Source organism: Panthera onca, chromosome F2 (assembly GCF_046562875.1).
Source record: "Panthera onca isolate mPanOnc1 chromosome F2, mPanOnc1 haplotype 2, whole genome shotgun sequence".
Taxonomy (NCBI): Eukaryota; Metazoa; Chordata; class Mammalia; order Carnivora; family Felidae; genus Panthera; species Panthera onca.
Genome location: NC_138356.1, coordinates 74,591,198 through 74,605,380, shown reverse-complemented (window position 1 = coordinate 74,605,380; position 14,183 = coordinate 74,591,198). Strand labels below are relative to the sequence as shown.

The 14,183-nt window shown below is 53.4% G+C and overlaps 2 protein-coding genes across 9 annotated transcripts in view; one reads left to right on the top strand and one right to left on the bottom strand.

The window, feature by feature from the left end:
- Positions 1-14,183, bottom strand: part of TG (thyroglobulin) — a 254,995-nt gene that overhangs the window by 70,630 nt on the left and 170,182 nt on the right. The window lies entirely within an intron of this gene.
- Positions 1-14,183, top strand: part of SLA (Src like adaptor) — an 88,786-nt gene that overhangs the window by 62,420 nt on the left and 12,183 nt on the right. For 5 of the 8 annotated variants that reach the window (XM_078441639.2, XM_078441643.2, XM_078441637.2 and 2 more), the window contains 2 exons: positions 4,252-4,349; positions 13,276-13,375. In XM_078441639.2, the coding sequence (XP_078297765.1) occupies positions 4,289-4,349; positions 13,276-13,375 (161 nt within the window). In that variant the 5' untranslated portion in view covers positions 4,252-4,288. Of the gene's footprint in view, positions 1-205; positions 396-3,935; positions 4,350-13,275; positions 13,376-14,183 lie in introns of those variants that run through there. The other 3 variants (XM_078441641.2, XM_078441640.2, XM_081792291.1) reach the window with 3 other exon arrangements.

Genomic DNA, 14,183 nt, shown 5'->3' with positions numbered 1-14,183 from the left:
CAAGGTGGGGGGCGGGGCGGGGAGGGGTTCAGGCTACGGTCCTTTCCAACAGTGAGGCCCGGGCAATGGAAGCGCAAAGTGGATAAAGTACAGAGAACTGTCCTGGGATGCCATCCGGGAATGGAAGGTTCTGAGAAGTCTGACTGCTGTATTTATAAGATAATGCAGAACGCACAATGAAAGGATCCCTGATCTGGTCCAACAGCAACCTAGCCAGAGAAGGGTAGCTGGCGAGTGCCTCCCACACGACCGAGGGCAACTCCCTGCAGCCGTGTGACCTCTCCGTGCCGTGTGTCCGCACTGCCCAGAGGTCCTTGGGGATCTTTCTTCCTCCCCGTGCAGCAAGGCAGCGGCACGGCCGCTGGGAAAGGCCGTCGGTGCCAAAGTCAGGAGAGGTAGGTGTGCGTCCTGCATCCGGGCCCTGCATGCGTCTAGCTCCCGGAGTGTGGACAGGTGAGCTCACCAGCTGACCTCCACCCCGAGAGGGTGGAAGAGGAAGTCTCCCCACGGCCCCCAGCCCCAGGGATGCTGGGAGATTAAATGCAGTGTGTCTGCTAACTGCCCACCAGAAGGCAGAGCACAGAACAGCCTTCCCTTGACCCTGAAGAATATAAAGACAGGGTGAGGATTCTGTAATGGAGCTTGATAAGAGAAGTGATGACAGTTCTTTTATTAATAGTTCTTAAAAAGTCACGGAGTCTTGACTCCTAGAATTAAAAGGGGCTAAGTGTGGGGCGCCTGGGTGGCTCAGTGGGTTAAGTGTCTGACTCTTGATTTTGGCTCAGGTCATGATCTCGAAGTTCATGGGACCGAGCTCCGCCTTGGGCTCTGCCCTGATAGCTCAGAGCCTGCTTGGGATTCTCTCCCTCCTTTTCTCTCGGCCTCTTCCCTCCCCGCCCCCCCCCCCCCCCACACACACACTCTCTCTCTCTCTCCAAATAAATTTTAAAAAATAAACTTTAAAAAGGGGGGCTACGTGGTTTGTCTTTGGAGACCATCTTTTTCACTCATCTCGCTTTCCAGAGGAGTCAACTGAGGCCCAAGTTCTCACAAAGAAAACAGCTTTGCTCCAAAGACTAGGGGGAAGGTAAGAGGCAAATGCCAGCTCTGATCCCTGACATCCCAGAGAAAAGGGAGAAAGAAACCAAACGTTCAGAGCGAATTTTAATTAACTCATTTCTCTTTTGCCCTTTCTTTGTTGTTCCTGGAAGCAATTATGTGCCTCATACCCTCTCTCCCACCTCCAGCCCCTGCATAAAACTGTCACAGATTAAATCAGATTGCTCAGCCATTTCATTAGGGAGACTCTGGCTTTCGGTCTCTGGGGGCATTTTTACTCTGCTCAAATAAAAGCCTCTCTCAGATAAGTTAACTCCTTCCTGGAGACTACAGGAAGCCCACAAGAAGACCACTAAGGGCTGTTGAGACCTTCTGGGGTTTTCTGAACGGCGCGGGATATAGTGGGCTGGTGCACACGTGCACCTGCAAAGACGGAAGAGACCAGAGCTGGAGGAGCAGGGCGGAGGGAGTGTGTCAGACCTCTGGGACCTACCCGACCTTTCTCGTGTCACCACCCTGGGTATGTTTCTTTTCTTGGACGGACCTCAGTTTTCCCACCTGAGAAATGCGAGTTTCAAGTCTTTCTTTTTCCTGTCCTGGATCCCAAGAACCCCCTCCCCCCTGCCCCAAATTGCCAACGAATGCTTGAGAATTACAAAGTTGTCGGGAGGGAGTGAAGTCAGAGTTCACTTTGCTAGATGACAAGGTCTTTTCCCCACGACCGTTCTGGAATTGTGGTGTGAAGGAAGGAGACAGGGGGACATGGGGGCCGGGGGCTGCCGCCAGAAAGGGGCTCCAAGGGAGAAGGTGGGGCAGGGGGGAGGGCGCTGGGATGTCCAGTGGGCGGGAAATGGCACCCCAAGTGGGGTGGGGGAAGGGGAAAGGTACGACCCCTGGCGTTTAACTAGTGCTGGATGCCAAGTGTCCAGCTGTGGGGAACAGAACGCCACTGCTAGGGGGTCTGGTGACAGCATGCACTGCGACGTGGGGACACATGGGAGAGACAGGGGCGAGGCTAGCCTACACGGGTCAGAGTCGACCTCTCCCCAGCCCGTCCTGAGAGCCTTCTCCAGGCCTCGGCCATGACAGCCAGGGAAGCTGGGGGCCTGAGGTGGCTGATGGGCTCCAGGACAGCGCTCGGAGCAGGACAGAGGTGGCGGGGGCTCCGTGGGACGTCTTTGCACGGCACACGGGAGCGGGGTTTCGTGCGGGACAGGCCTCTCCTCCGAGCCGCAGGCTGCTTGCTTCGCTCCTTCCCTGGACATGTCTAAGGCGGGGCCTCAGAGGCAGCCCGAGTTCCCCGCCAGGTGGGTGGGATCCCAGGGGCCTGCCTTTCTCGGGGTGCTGACTCAGGGCCAGCACCGAGCTGCGGGGAACGAGGCTCCCAGCCGCTCCGCTGCCGTGGTTTTTCGAGCACTTTTGAGGAGCACGTTTTCTTGAGTGCCTTCACTAGGCTTTAGGAGCTGGGGACTTAGGCAACTGGTCCCTGCCTCCTGGAGCCAGGGGATGCTGTCCACACCTGCCTGGCTTGCGGGAAGGGCCCTGCCAGGGTCCAAGGCGTCCTTTTGGCTGTGTGGGGGTGGCAAAATAGAGGACACGAGTGACTCACGCCCGGAGGGGCCTCACCCCTAAAAGAGGATCCGAAGATGGGCTTCGTACATTTGAATGTGTGACCCCTTCCCGCCACACTTTCCGTGGTGCGTTATGAGCTCATAGCTCTTGCCAGCTTGTAATGATCTCAGAAAGAGCACAATTGTACTCTGAACTATTTGAGTTATGACCGATGGACTGTTCATGTAAATATTTAAAATACACTAACTTCCAAACAAAACTAATTTTGGCTTTCCTCATTTCCTAATACACTGCCCCACCTCACCACCTCCGCCTCTCTAAATTAGGGAGTGATGCGGACCTCCCTCAATCTCTGGAAAGCCTTGCTGCAAACGTAGATCTTTCTAGAATCTGAACTTGCAGTGCATCGAGGAAGGATTTCAGGCCAGGGTGGGGGGTTGGGTTGGCTGACATCTGGACCCTTTCACGCTACTCAGGCCTCGACCCCAAACTGCAGAAGAAGAAAGGGGTGGAGTCTAAGTTTCCAGCTGGGCTGGGTACCAGCTGGGGCAACCTGCCCCCATCAATTCTCCTGTTTATCCCCAAGAGACAAGAATGGTTCCTGTGCATGGGTGGGGCCTTGTTCTCTGTGCTTCAAAGAGCCCGGGAAAACACGTTTTCTGTAATCACCTCAGCTCCCTTCTAAAATGCTTGTACGAGGGCCCAGAATTTGAAGGTTTACCATGACGGACACCCAGAAAGTACCCCGCAGATGGCAATAACAAACATGGGTTTCATGCTAAGCCACGTTCTAAGTGCTCCTTGTGCTTTATCTGCTAACTTTGCAGCCACAACCGAATGTCGTTGTATCATTAGTCCCCGAAACAGGCAGGAAAGGGTCAAGGCCCAAGGTCACCAAGCTTGCACGTGCAGACCCAGAATGTGGGTCGCGTGCTACGTGACCTGAGACAAGATCCTTACCCTCTCAGGCACTCAGTTGCCTTCACTGCACAAAGGGGGTTACGGGTGCGGGGACTTTACGATAATCAGACGTCACGGCACATGTACGTGTCTCCTGTAGCGATGTGTGCACGAAGCCCGCCGCGATCGCACAGCATCGTTACCGACTTTCCCTTCTTCACTGGTTACAGCATGTTGAGAAACTTCACGTGGGAGAAAACTGAGGCAGAAAGCACCCTCTCCTCACCGTCTTTTGATTGTAAGGCCGGTGCCTCCCGAGTTTTGGGCGCCCCGAGCTCCGGGTGCATGGGGGGAGGGGAGAGTTGGGGGCGGGGTCAGGAGTGGGGGAAGCCGAGGCCCATCTGAAAGGTCCCTCGCTCTGCACAGACACCACTGGCTGCTTTCCGACAGCCAGGGTGCGGAGGAATGGAAACTTCTGCCACTAACAGCATTTGCTGGCAACTTCCCTCTCTGTGGTTTTCTCTGTCATTCCCTTGATAAAAGAAGCAGGGCTGAGCAAATGTAACCAACATTCACGAATCTCATCTTCGCGTGAACGCACCCGCCCCTCGAGAAGCGAGCTGCCGAAAAATGATGCACGATGTACTCTAAACTGGGTCATTCTTCACCCAGAGGGGTCGGCGCGTGGCTGACTTGCTGTGTGTGTCCCCCGTGCTGCAGGCGTCCCGCATCTTCGACAGCCCGGAGAGACAGAGCGATGGGAAACAGTATGAGATCCGCCCCGGCACCCCCCGAGAGGCCCGTGCCCAGCCCAGATGGTAAGTCTGGCTTCTTGGGTCTCGGGTGTGATGCTTCACTCTGTCGCTTGACAGCCGGGGCCAAGACGGAGCCACAGGGGTGCTGATGGTTGTTGAAACAGGGCACCGGGCGCCTGGGCGCTCGATGCACCTGCCTCTCTTGCTTGGCTTGTAGCTGACATTTCAAAACTACGTGTTGAAAAAGATCGAGCGGTGGCGCCCGGGGTGACGGACCTTCGAGAGCAGCTGGTTCCGCCTTTATTTGACAAGTGGGGAAACTGAGGCTCGTGAGGGCATGCAAGTAGCTAATCAGAGATTCAGATTTCCAACCCAGGCCGGTCTGATTCTGGAACGTGGGCTCTTGCCTACCACACCCTGCCAGCCCGTGATAGGATATGATCATGGGGTTAGTATTATCAGAGCTCTGCAAATGCTTTTGCAGAGCAACTCGATGAAGCTAGATACAGCTCGAGGAAATCTCCCTGGAAAGGAAGGAATCCTGTGTCCCCCCGGTAGGATCAGGGGGCCACCCGTTCTAGGGGGAGGGCACAATGTCACAGCTCAGACAGGGATGTCAGAAGGCAGGTTCCCATGGAGCTGCCAGGTCGAGGCGGACTCTTCAAGCGACAGAGCCCTTCGGAGATTGGTCAGAGAGCTACAAGGCAAGCACAAGGCAAAGGCTGGGAGTGAAACCCACGGGGCTCTGGGTGGGGCAGCGGTGGTGCACTGTGTGGGTCCTCTAGGGGCTTGGGAAGGGGGTGATGAGGAGGTCAGGGGATCCATCGGTGTCCCCAGGGTGAGTCCCCTTGGGACATTTCCATCTCCTATCTTACAGCACAGCGCTCAGGCTTAGTCTCCCTCTGCTAACGCCCCGGGTCCCCCGGGTCCCCCACAACCCTGCACCGAGCAAAGATCACACGCACAGACGTCCACCGTCCTGCCTGCCGGGAGCAGACGGCGCCGGGTGCCCTGTCTCTCCTTCCACAACTTCTGTGGCCCCTTCAGACAGGGGATGTCTTTTCACGTCTTCCAAAATGGAGACACCCCAGTTATACATGGTCTCATGATCCCTCAGATGCTCCCGAGTGAGCGTCCAGAGACCCTGCTGCCCGGCCCTCCCCTGCAGTCAGATGCCGGGCAGCACTGGTGGTTGTCTGTTCCAGCCCGGTCACCCCCCTTCCTTAAACCTAAGAAAGAATGTTCTTCTGGACAAAGGAGATTTCCACGTGATGGGGCGGGGCAGCTGGTGTGCACCCTGGGCCCCTTTATCTCCTGTGCACAGCTCTGAACTGGCTGCCGTTACACAAAGCGGCTGAGTCAGCTGCCACCAGGGGACAGCTTGGGCCCTTCTCCCACCTTCTCCAAACCGCCTCAAGTCACAGCCTCCCCTCCGGCCACGGCTCCTTGTGGAAAGCGGACACTATAATTCCCAGGGCCCAGGCCGGCCCAGGGGCCATGCACCCACCCACCGAAGCCATTTTGTCACGCTAACCTCTCACACTGGGGCAGGGGGGGTGGCATGCTTGAGCAAACCCCGTGAAAACACGGGCCTCCGAGGGCTTGCTCATTTGCCCTTATTTTTTAAATGCAAATTCTCACGAAATAAGTTTCTCTCTTTTCCACTGTGTGGGTGGGAGGGCACCTCGCAAAAGGAGGTGGAGGGGTCTCCCCGGCCCTCCGCCCCCTGGTTAAGAGAATTCCCCAGGTGGGACCCCGTTCGTGATCCAGGCCTCCCACATCAAGGGTTAGCGGCTGGCTTTTCATCCCCCACCCCTGAAAAGTTTCCCTTGTGCTCGGTCCTAACTTGATTTCCTCTTTTTTTTTTTTTTTTTTTTTTTCTGACATCCACTTGAAGAAGGGAGAAGAAAGTGGTTGTAGTTCATGCTGTTATTTATTAGTTTCTAGTCAAATGATGCAAAGAGTTGGGGTTTTCATGGCACAGGGCATCTACTCAGCTAACACTCGTGCTTACTCATTTAGTGAGGCTCAAATGCCCAGGAAGTAGTGCGGGGAGCCGATGGCGTTAGGCCAACACACAAGCGGAGCTTCCCCTGTCGTTAGCCCGAGGGGAGGAGAATTAAAAACACCCAAAGCCCCAGGCCCTACACGGATCAGCAGGAGGCCTGTCTGTGAACTGCGAGGCAGATGAGTTTTGTGAGCTTTCAAGAGCTCTTTCGTCCCCAAGCCAGGACTGTGGATGCCTTGCAATGTGGCTTTGCCCATCCGTCTTCTCCTAAGCCTTCCAGAACATTCCCGGTTACTCTAGTTCCCAGAGACTAATATCACAAAACCCATGGAAACGGGGCAGGTCTCAGAGACAAACGACCTTGCTGAGCTTCTGGCACTGCCCCCGGAAGCCGTATGACCTTGGGTAAGGCACTTAGCCTCCCAGAAGGCAGGGCTGAGCTCTCAAGTGGAGGTCAGAACCTTCCCTCCTCACAGCAATCATAGCACAAGGTAGCTACCCGCTAAATGTGGGGGGAGTCACTCTTTTTAACCCCACTTGGGGTTATCTGATTGCACTAGGCTATGTCTAAATGGGCACGCCCCCCCCCAAAGGTTTTAAAGTGGTTGAACTGGGGGTTCCAGGACTTATTTCTGAATCATCCCAAAGAACTCACTTTCTCTACGATTCTCTCCACAGTTCAGACTCTTGCTCTGTCTGTGCCAGACACAGGCAGCACAGAATTGAGAAGGGCCTAGGGGACTCCCAGGTAGCGGGGAAGTAGCGTATCTCTACCTTAAAGAGAATTTTTAGACTTTTTCCCACACCCTACCTTTTTATTCTTTCCCCTCCTCACCTTGTATCACCCTGACCTGAAGCAAGAGGTAGTAATGTAAACCCAGACACCATTCAGACCCCTTTTCCAGGCAAGGATAGAAATCGCGCTAAGCAGTGCATTTACATAGCATCATGGGTGCTGCCCCATGGAAAGAGCTGACGGGAGGGGCCCTGGGGAGGAAGAGGCAGGGGGCAGGGAAGTCTCAGACCCAGCCTGGCACTTCTCAGTGAATGATTCTCAGACCACCTGCATCAGATCCCCTGCAAAGTTGTCCGAAGTGCAGATCGCTGGGCCCCGCCCCTGATGTGCTCGTCAGAATTCGACGATAGCGGGAAGGAACCACCCGAGGAACTTCTTACAAGCCGCCCCCCACTCCTCCCCCCACCCCCGGCTTAGGCTGAAAGCTTGCATCATGGGACCCAGCGTTTAGTCCTGCCCCCGACTCTTAACACACAATGAGAGATGAGAGGAGTCAGTCTGTCCCCTTAGTGTCTCTCTGGTCTCACTTCTAAATGGGGGACAACTGGAGTGACTCAGTGCCTGTGACACGCCAGACACGATTCCGATTGTTTGACACACGTCCACGCTTCCTCCCCACAACAGCTGCAGGAAGTGATCGCTATTATCACCTCCACTTTGCAGCTGGGGAAACCGAGGCACGGGAAGGTTCAATTACTTGTCGGGAGGCCACACAGCTGGGATCTGAAACAGGGGGTCTGAATCTAGAGTCCGTCCCTTCGCCCCCACATCATATGCCTACGGACAACGGAATTCCAAGAAGCTCACGTGTTCTGGGAGGCGATGGGCGCTCTCTAGGCTGAGGGAGGACGGCCACCAGATGAATTCACAGGCAGTCCAGTGCCCCGTAAGGGAACCTGCATCAGGTCTTCGACTAGATCAACCAGGGTCTTACGCATCCCACTTCTGGCCCATAAGATGGTTCTAGGTCCAACGTTTACACTGAATATACAGCTTCTGTACATGTCATGGATACCACACAAAATATACCTGGTCCGTCAAACCATGATTTCACGTTGCGTAAAATGGGACCAAAGATTTTTTAAAGCAAATGGACACGAAAACGCTGTTAATTGTGGTGCAGGTGGTGTTCAGGAGCATAAACAGAAGAACAGGTGGCCAAGAGCAGGGTCTGTACCCTCTGCTGCTAGGTTACTGGGTTTTGAGACCGGGCACTCAGCTCGCTATTGTGAGTTCCCAAGCGAGTGCCTTCGCCTCGCTGTGCCATCTGGGAGCCTCGGGATCTAATCAGTCCCCATCCGCCCCCTCTCATAGATGGGGAAGCCAAGGCTTTGGACAGGAAAGAACAGGTGGGCGGCTGTGTCTCATTTTCAGCCCATAATACGGGACCCACAGGTACACCCTGGGGTTCGTGGTAATCAACAGAACTTGGTAGACCTTCTATGGGACCAATGTGCCCAGCCCTGTCTGATTGGTTCATTGTGTGTGTGTGTGTGTGTGCGTGTCCCGGAAAAGATGCTAAAAGTAAGGCCTGCTTTGACTCCCCAGAGGCCATGGATTTGGGCATGATTCAAGGCACATACAAAACCAGAATCTGAAAGCACTGGGCTGTTTAGCTCTTTGCCAACCAACTGCACTCCGCGGCTGGTGCCAACTTGGAAGCCTCATTTAGAGCCAGCCTTTGTCCCAACCTGTCAAGGAGCAAGCGTTAACTGGGGACAGCCTGGTAATTACACGCCGAGGAGGGCTATGTGGCTTAGGGACATGACCAGGAGCCTGACAACCCTCATGCCCTCCCCTGCACACGTTACTAAAACTCCCCTGGCATTTGTTTCTTCATTTTCCCTAGGGTTGTGTGGAGCATTGGAAGTAATGAAAGGCTGGTTTTGCTAGAACTATAAATGGAATCTTCGGAAAGGTTTTTAGCATTTAAAAAGAAATGGTAATGATTTGACAAGGAATAATAATGCAAAAAAAAAAAAAAGCCTCTTCTCCTTTGGCCAAGCGGCTAGTAAGTTCGCCTGGTTCTCTCTCCTTTTTTGGATTCACTTCCCATTTTACACTTCGGTATAATTTCTTCAGTCTGACTCAATATCGGTATCAGTAAATATTTGGTCTTCCGCATTTCATCTTCTGTTCTCACCACATGGAGTTTGTTTTTGGAAGAATAGAATATTTTCAAATTTACACATCTTAGAGGCTTTTCAAACTTTAGGGCACTATTGGCCGAAATTGGTCTTGGATTATGTAATGATAATCCCACCCCATAAACACGGTATCAGCAGCTTCTCGTTGGGACAGGAGCGTCGTGAATCCAAACCCAATCACACGGGGTAGATTTCGATATTTCCCATTTTTATACATGAAGAAGTCAAGCTCAGATTGGTTAAAAATAAATCTTTCCCCCAAATCGCAGAACAATTACGTGGTGGGGGTGGAAGTTAAGGCAGGTCTGACTGATTCCAAAGCCCGTTCTCTCTTCTGAAAGTCTCTCTGGGTTTCTCCTTTATGCACATCACATATTTTTCACTCTGTTTCCTTATCTTAAAAATCCTATCCACGCCTCTCTTTGGTATCAATCACTTATCTGACTTAATTCCAGTGCTCAGCTCTCCTTCAAACCTGGGGCTCCAGGAGGACCTGACAGTATGTTTGAGCTTTCTGAGCAAATTTGACTTTCTTACTTTCCCAAGCTCAGAGCAGACGTCCATGGGGTCCTGGCACCGGACCTTGTTTAGAATGACTGCCTTCCTGGGGCACCTGGGTGGCTCAGACGGTTAAGCGTCCGACTCTTGATCTTGGCTCGGGTCACAATCTCACAGTTCGCGAGATCGAGCCCCATGCCAGGCTCCGCGCTGACAGCATGGAGCCTGCTTGGGATTCTCTCCCTCTCTCTCTGTTCCTCCCCTGCTTGCCCGTTCTCTCTCTCTCTCTCTCTCTCTCTCTCTCTCTCAAAATAAATAAATAAACTTTACAAAGAACGCCTGCCCTTCCCACGGAAGTACAGACTGAACTTGTGTGGTTTTCCCGGTGCTGGTGAGACAGCTGACAGGGACGGACCTAAAATCCCTTGCAAAGGCCCACAGCAAGGCCATTACCTTTAAGCAAAGGCCCAGAGCAAGGTTTTCTCAGCCACGTTTAAGTGTTACAGCTATAAAAACATCATCGTTTTGGAAATTCCACAGGAAACTCAACGCTGTTGTTGTGCAATTGAAACTCTCCAGCCCCTGAAGCCTCTTTCCACTATTGACCCAATGTTGTTACAATGGGATTGTGTTTCTGTTTCTGATTTTAAAGTAAGGAAAGACGGTTGTTCTGTTTCACGGTCTTAGTCGAGAAGCCAGACATCAAAGGCCCAGCCCCCGTGGAGACGTGTGGTCTACGTCAAGGTTCTGTGATTATCACGGAGAACAAATGCTGGGCCTTTCCTTCCAACACTTGTTTTGCACAAGGGGCTGGTTCTGTGATGACCGCCCACCCACCATGCAGCTGCCACAAAACAGGTTTCCTTCTCTTGGACCACTTTACGCAGCACAACGGCAGCTTTTAGGAGCCTAGTAGCACAGGGGCGTCTCCTCACCTTCATCCCTCAAACCCACCCTGAGCATCCGAGACCGGGGCAGTGGGTGCTGGGGGGGGGGGGGGGGGGCGGGGTTGCCAGAAGGCTCCTCCTGGAGTTCACACTCTGTCCCCCAGAGTCATGCAAACCCCAGAACACAACTTGGGCCTCAAAGGAAGAGCCTAGGGTCCTGGGTGGGGGGTGGGGGTCACAGCAGGAGCACCAGGCAAACCTCCTGGGGGTGGGAGGGATGACAAAGCGGAGACCAGGCGCTTTCCTGGCAGAGGGCGCAGCCTGGTCACAGCCTCTGAGGACGGGGCGTCCTGGCAAATTGAGAAGAAGGGGACGGCTCATCACACTGCTCCTAGAGGCAGTGGAGACACACGTTAAGTGGCCCCCCTTCATGTTCGGGGCCATCAGCCTAGATTTCCATCCTGAAGACATTTTCCAATGCCTCTTTTTCCAGACTGATGCAGGCCCAAGAGGGAAAGGGCGCACGGGCACTCAGAGTGGCAAGGTCGGCCTCGGAATTGGGGCGGCTTTCCTGGGAAGCTGAACAAATCCTCTGTGCTAGGTCCTTCCTCAAAGGCACAGAAGCTTCCTAGGGACCGTGCACGATCTTCTCTTCGCAATTTCTTTTCTGTTCCTTTTCTCAAGGAGGAGTTCCCAATTTGCATGAGTGTCATGGCCCACAAAATCTGGATGCACCCCTTATCAGATCTCAGGACTCCCGGCTTCAAGCCTGACAGAGGCACTACCTCCTGCTGTCGAGCCGGGGGCAGGCGACACAAAGGAAAGATCCCGTTTTCCTTCGGCAAAGCAGGACGTATGTGAGGGAGGTGTCCCCACAGGCTCAGGGTCGGCTATTCCCTGGCCGGGCACTGCTCCTTCTCAGGTCAGAGACCTGGCCTCTTTTTGGTGACTGTGGCCACCACGAATCACTTTTGGTTTCCATTTCGTGCCCCCAAATGCTTGCTTTTATCTGCTTTATTGCGTGTAGCTCAGCTTCCCCAAGCGAGCGGTACGTCTGAATGTGCCGTTCTACGCTGACAGCTGGCTTCTGAGTCATTGTTACTCATTCTACTACACCAAAGCCGTCTTTCGGCTTCGTCTGTCCTGGCACTTGTGAGCTGGAGAGTCCCAGATCTAGATCTCTAAGGGACAAAGTCTAGAGGTCCCAGCATGGGGGGGGGGGGGGGGGGGAGGGTGTCTGGATCCCAGAAAGTGGCCGATTTGGGTCACCCAGCCTGCCATGCCCGAGTGCCGGGATTTCTCCAGATTTTCCTGGGGTGATGAGGGCAGGTGAAGACCCCTCCCAGGATTGTTTATGTATTCTCTAGAATGTGAGCCTGCCCACGGTTAGGTGCTCAGTAAACAATTGCAGAATGGAAGAATACGTGGTAAAACTTGCCCAGAATTTCGCGTTCAGCTGCCCAGCCGGCAGATGGAGTGATAAGCCCAACAGGTGAATTCACCCGTGTGTAAGGCACAATACTTCCCCCAAAATGTACCCTGATATTACCCCGCGTCTGATGTGCCTGGATTACGGCAAACCTGTTAAGGCTGGGAACCAGCCCCAAAGTGCCCCAAAGTGCATCATCGCCTCTCCAGCCCACGGTAAGCAGCGCTCGCGTGAACCACACAGCATGCCTTTCTTTTCAAACCTTCGCCAGAATTACTTTCAAGGGACAGAGGATGAAAGGTACTTACTTTTTCCTCTCACCCCCGCCCCAAAGTCCCTATTAAATAGATCCCCAACACGGTGCCTGGTATTCTACAAGGAGGAAGCGCTTTGTGGACCTTTCGAGTTAGAGTCTTGGGTCCCGGTGGGTCCTCGGAATTCATGTAGCCCAGCTGTGACATACCCCGCCCCCACATGTGACAGATGGGGACCTACAAGCCCCAGGAAGGGTAAAGATGCTTTTATAGCCCCTTATCATTCATGAGGTGCTGCTACATACTTTTGCCTAAGCTCGTGCGGACCCCGGATTGAGGTATTCGTAGCCCCACTTTAAAGATGGGGAATGGAGGCTCACAGGTGTTCGGGGACTTGTCTGAGATCACTTGGATCGGTAGACACGATGACTAAAGCCTGAAGCCGGATCTTGTGACTTCAGCCCCGGGACCTCTGGATCCCCTCCTTCTCAGAGGAGAACGGCAGGGCCAAGGCAGGCTTGTGAATGGGAGGAGGTCACCGACCTTGGGGTTCCTTCAAGCTCCCTGTGCCACCATCCCTGAAGGGAGGAGGGCCTGCTATAAACTGCTGTTCCAGGGCACCTGGGCGGCTCAGTCGGGGAAGCGGACAACTTCAGCTCGGGTCATGATCTCACAGTCTGAGAGTTCAAGCCCCGCAAAGGGCTCGGTGCTGCCAGCTCAGAGCCTGGAGCCTGCTTCCGATTCTGTGTTTCCCTCTGTCTCTGCCCCTTCCCTGACTTGCTCTCTGGCTCTCTCTCTCTCTCAAAAATAATAAACATTAAAAAAAAATTTTTTTTTAACTGCGATTCCAAGGCAAATCATGATCTCCAGCTGAGAAGTCCCCGGGAGGGACTCATCTCGGTCCTCCCCTTCCTGGGGTTGCCTTTCGGTTCCCTGTGGAGAAGAACATCCCTTGCCTTTGTTTCCCCAGGACCGGACGGTGACTTCCTGGCCGTGCTGAGCGATTACCCATCCCCTGACATCAGCCCCCCCATATTCCGCCGAGGGGAGAAATTACGCGTGATTTCTGAGTGAGTTGGCTTACCAAATGTTTCACAATCCCTTAAAAACGGGGAGCACTGGGGCGCCTGGGTGGCTCGGTCAGTTAAGTGTCCGACCTTGGCTCTCACGGTTCGTGAGTTCGAGCCCCGTGTCAGGCTCTGTGCTGACAGCTCAGAGCCTGGAGCCTGCTTCCGATTCTGTGTCTCCCTCTCTCTCTGCCCCTCCCCACTTGCACTCTGTCCCTCTCTCTCTCTCTTTCTCTCAAAAATAAACATTAAAAAAATATTTTTTTAAAAAGGGGGGGAGCGCTATCTGAATGGGGATCATTGGATCTTAGCTATAGTTGTCCAGTTCCACTTGGGCCCTGCTCCAATCATGAGGTGAAGAAATTGGCCCACACAGAAGATCTTAGCGCTTAATCCTTAATGCTGCCAGTGCTCTAAAACCTTCAATGGCTCCCCATTGCAACGTCTGTTTCTCACATTGGTCTCATCTCCCACCATGCAGCATTGGTATTATAGACTGGTGCAGTTCGGGCTCAGACAGGAGGACCCACGGGTCTAAGAAAATGTCTGATGATAAACAGAAAGTATTGTCTCCCATCCTGTTGCCTCTCCGTGACTCAAAATGGGCCACAGAACAAATAGGGGGCTCTAAAACCTTTTTATTTAGATTCTCATTGACACAGACAAACTAAACTATCTTGGTTCTATCTCAGGGTATAATTCTACATAGTAAAGTTATTTTTAAAAGCCTCCAATTCTGGCATATCACCTGTGGGTCCCCAAAAGATGGCTCAGTGCCAAAGCATGAGAAGCATTCCTGGTTGGCTTGGAA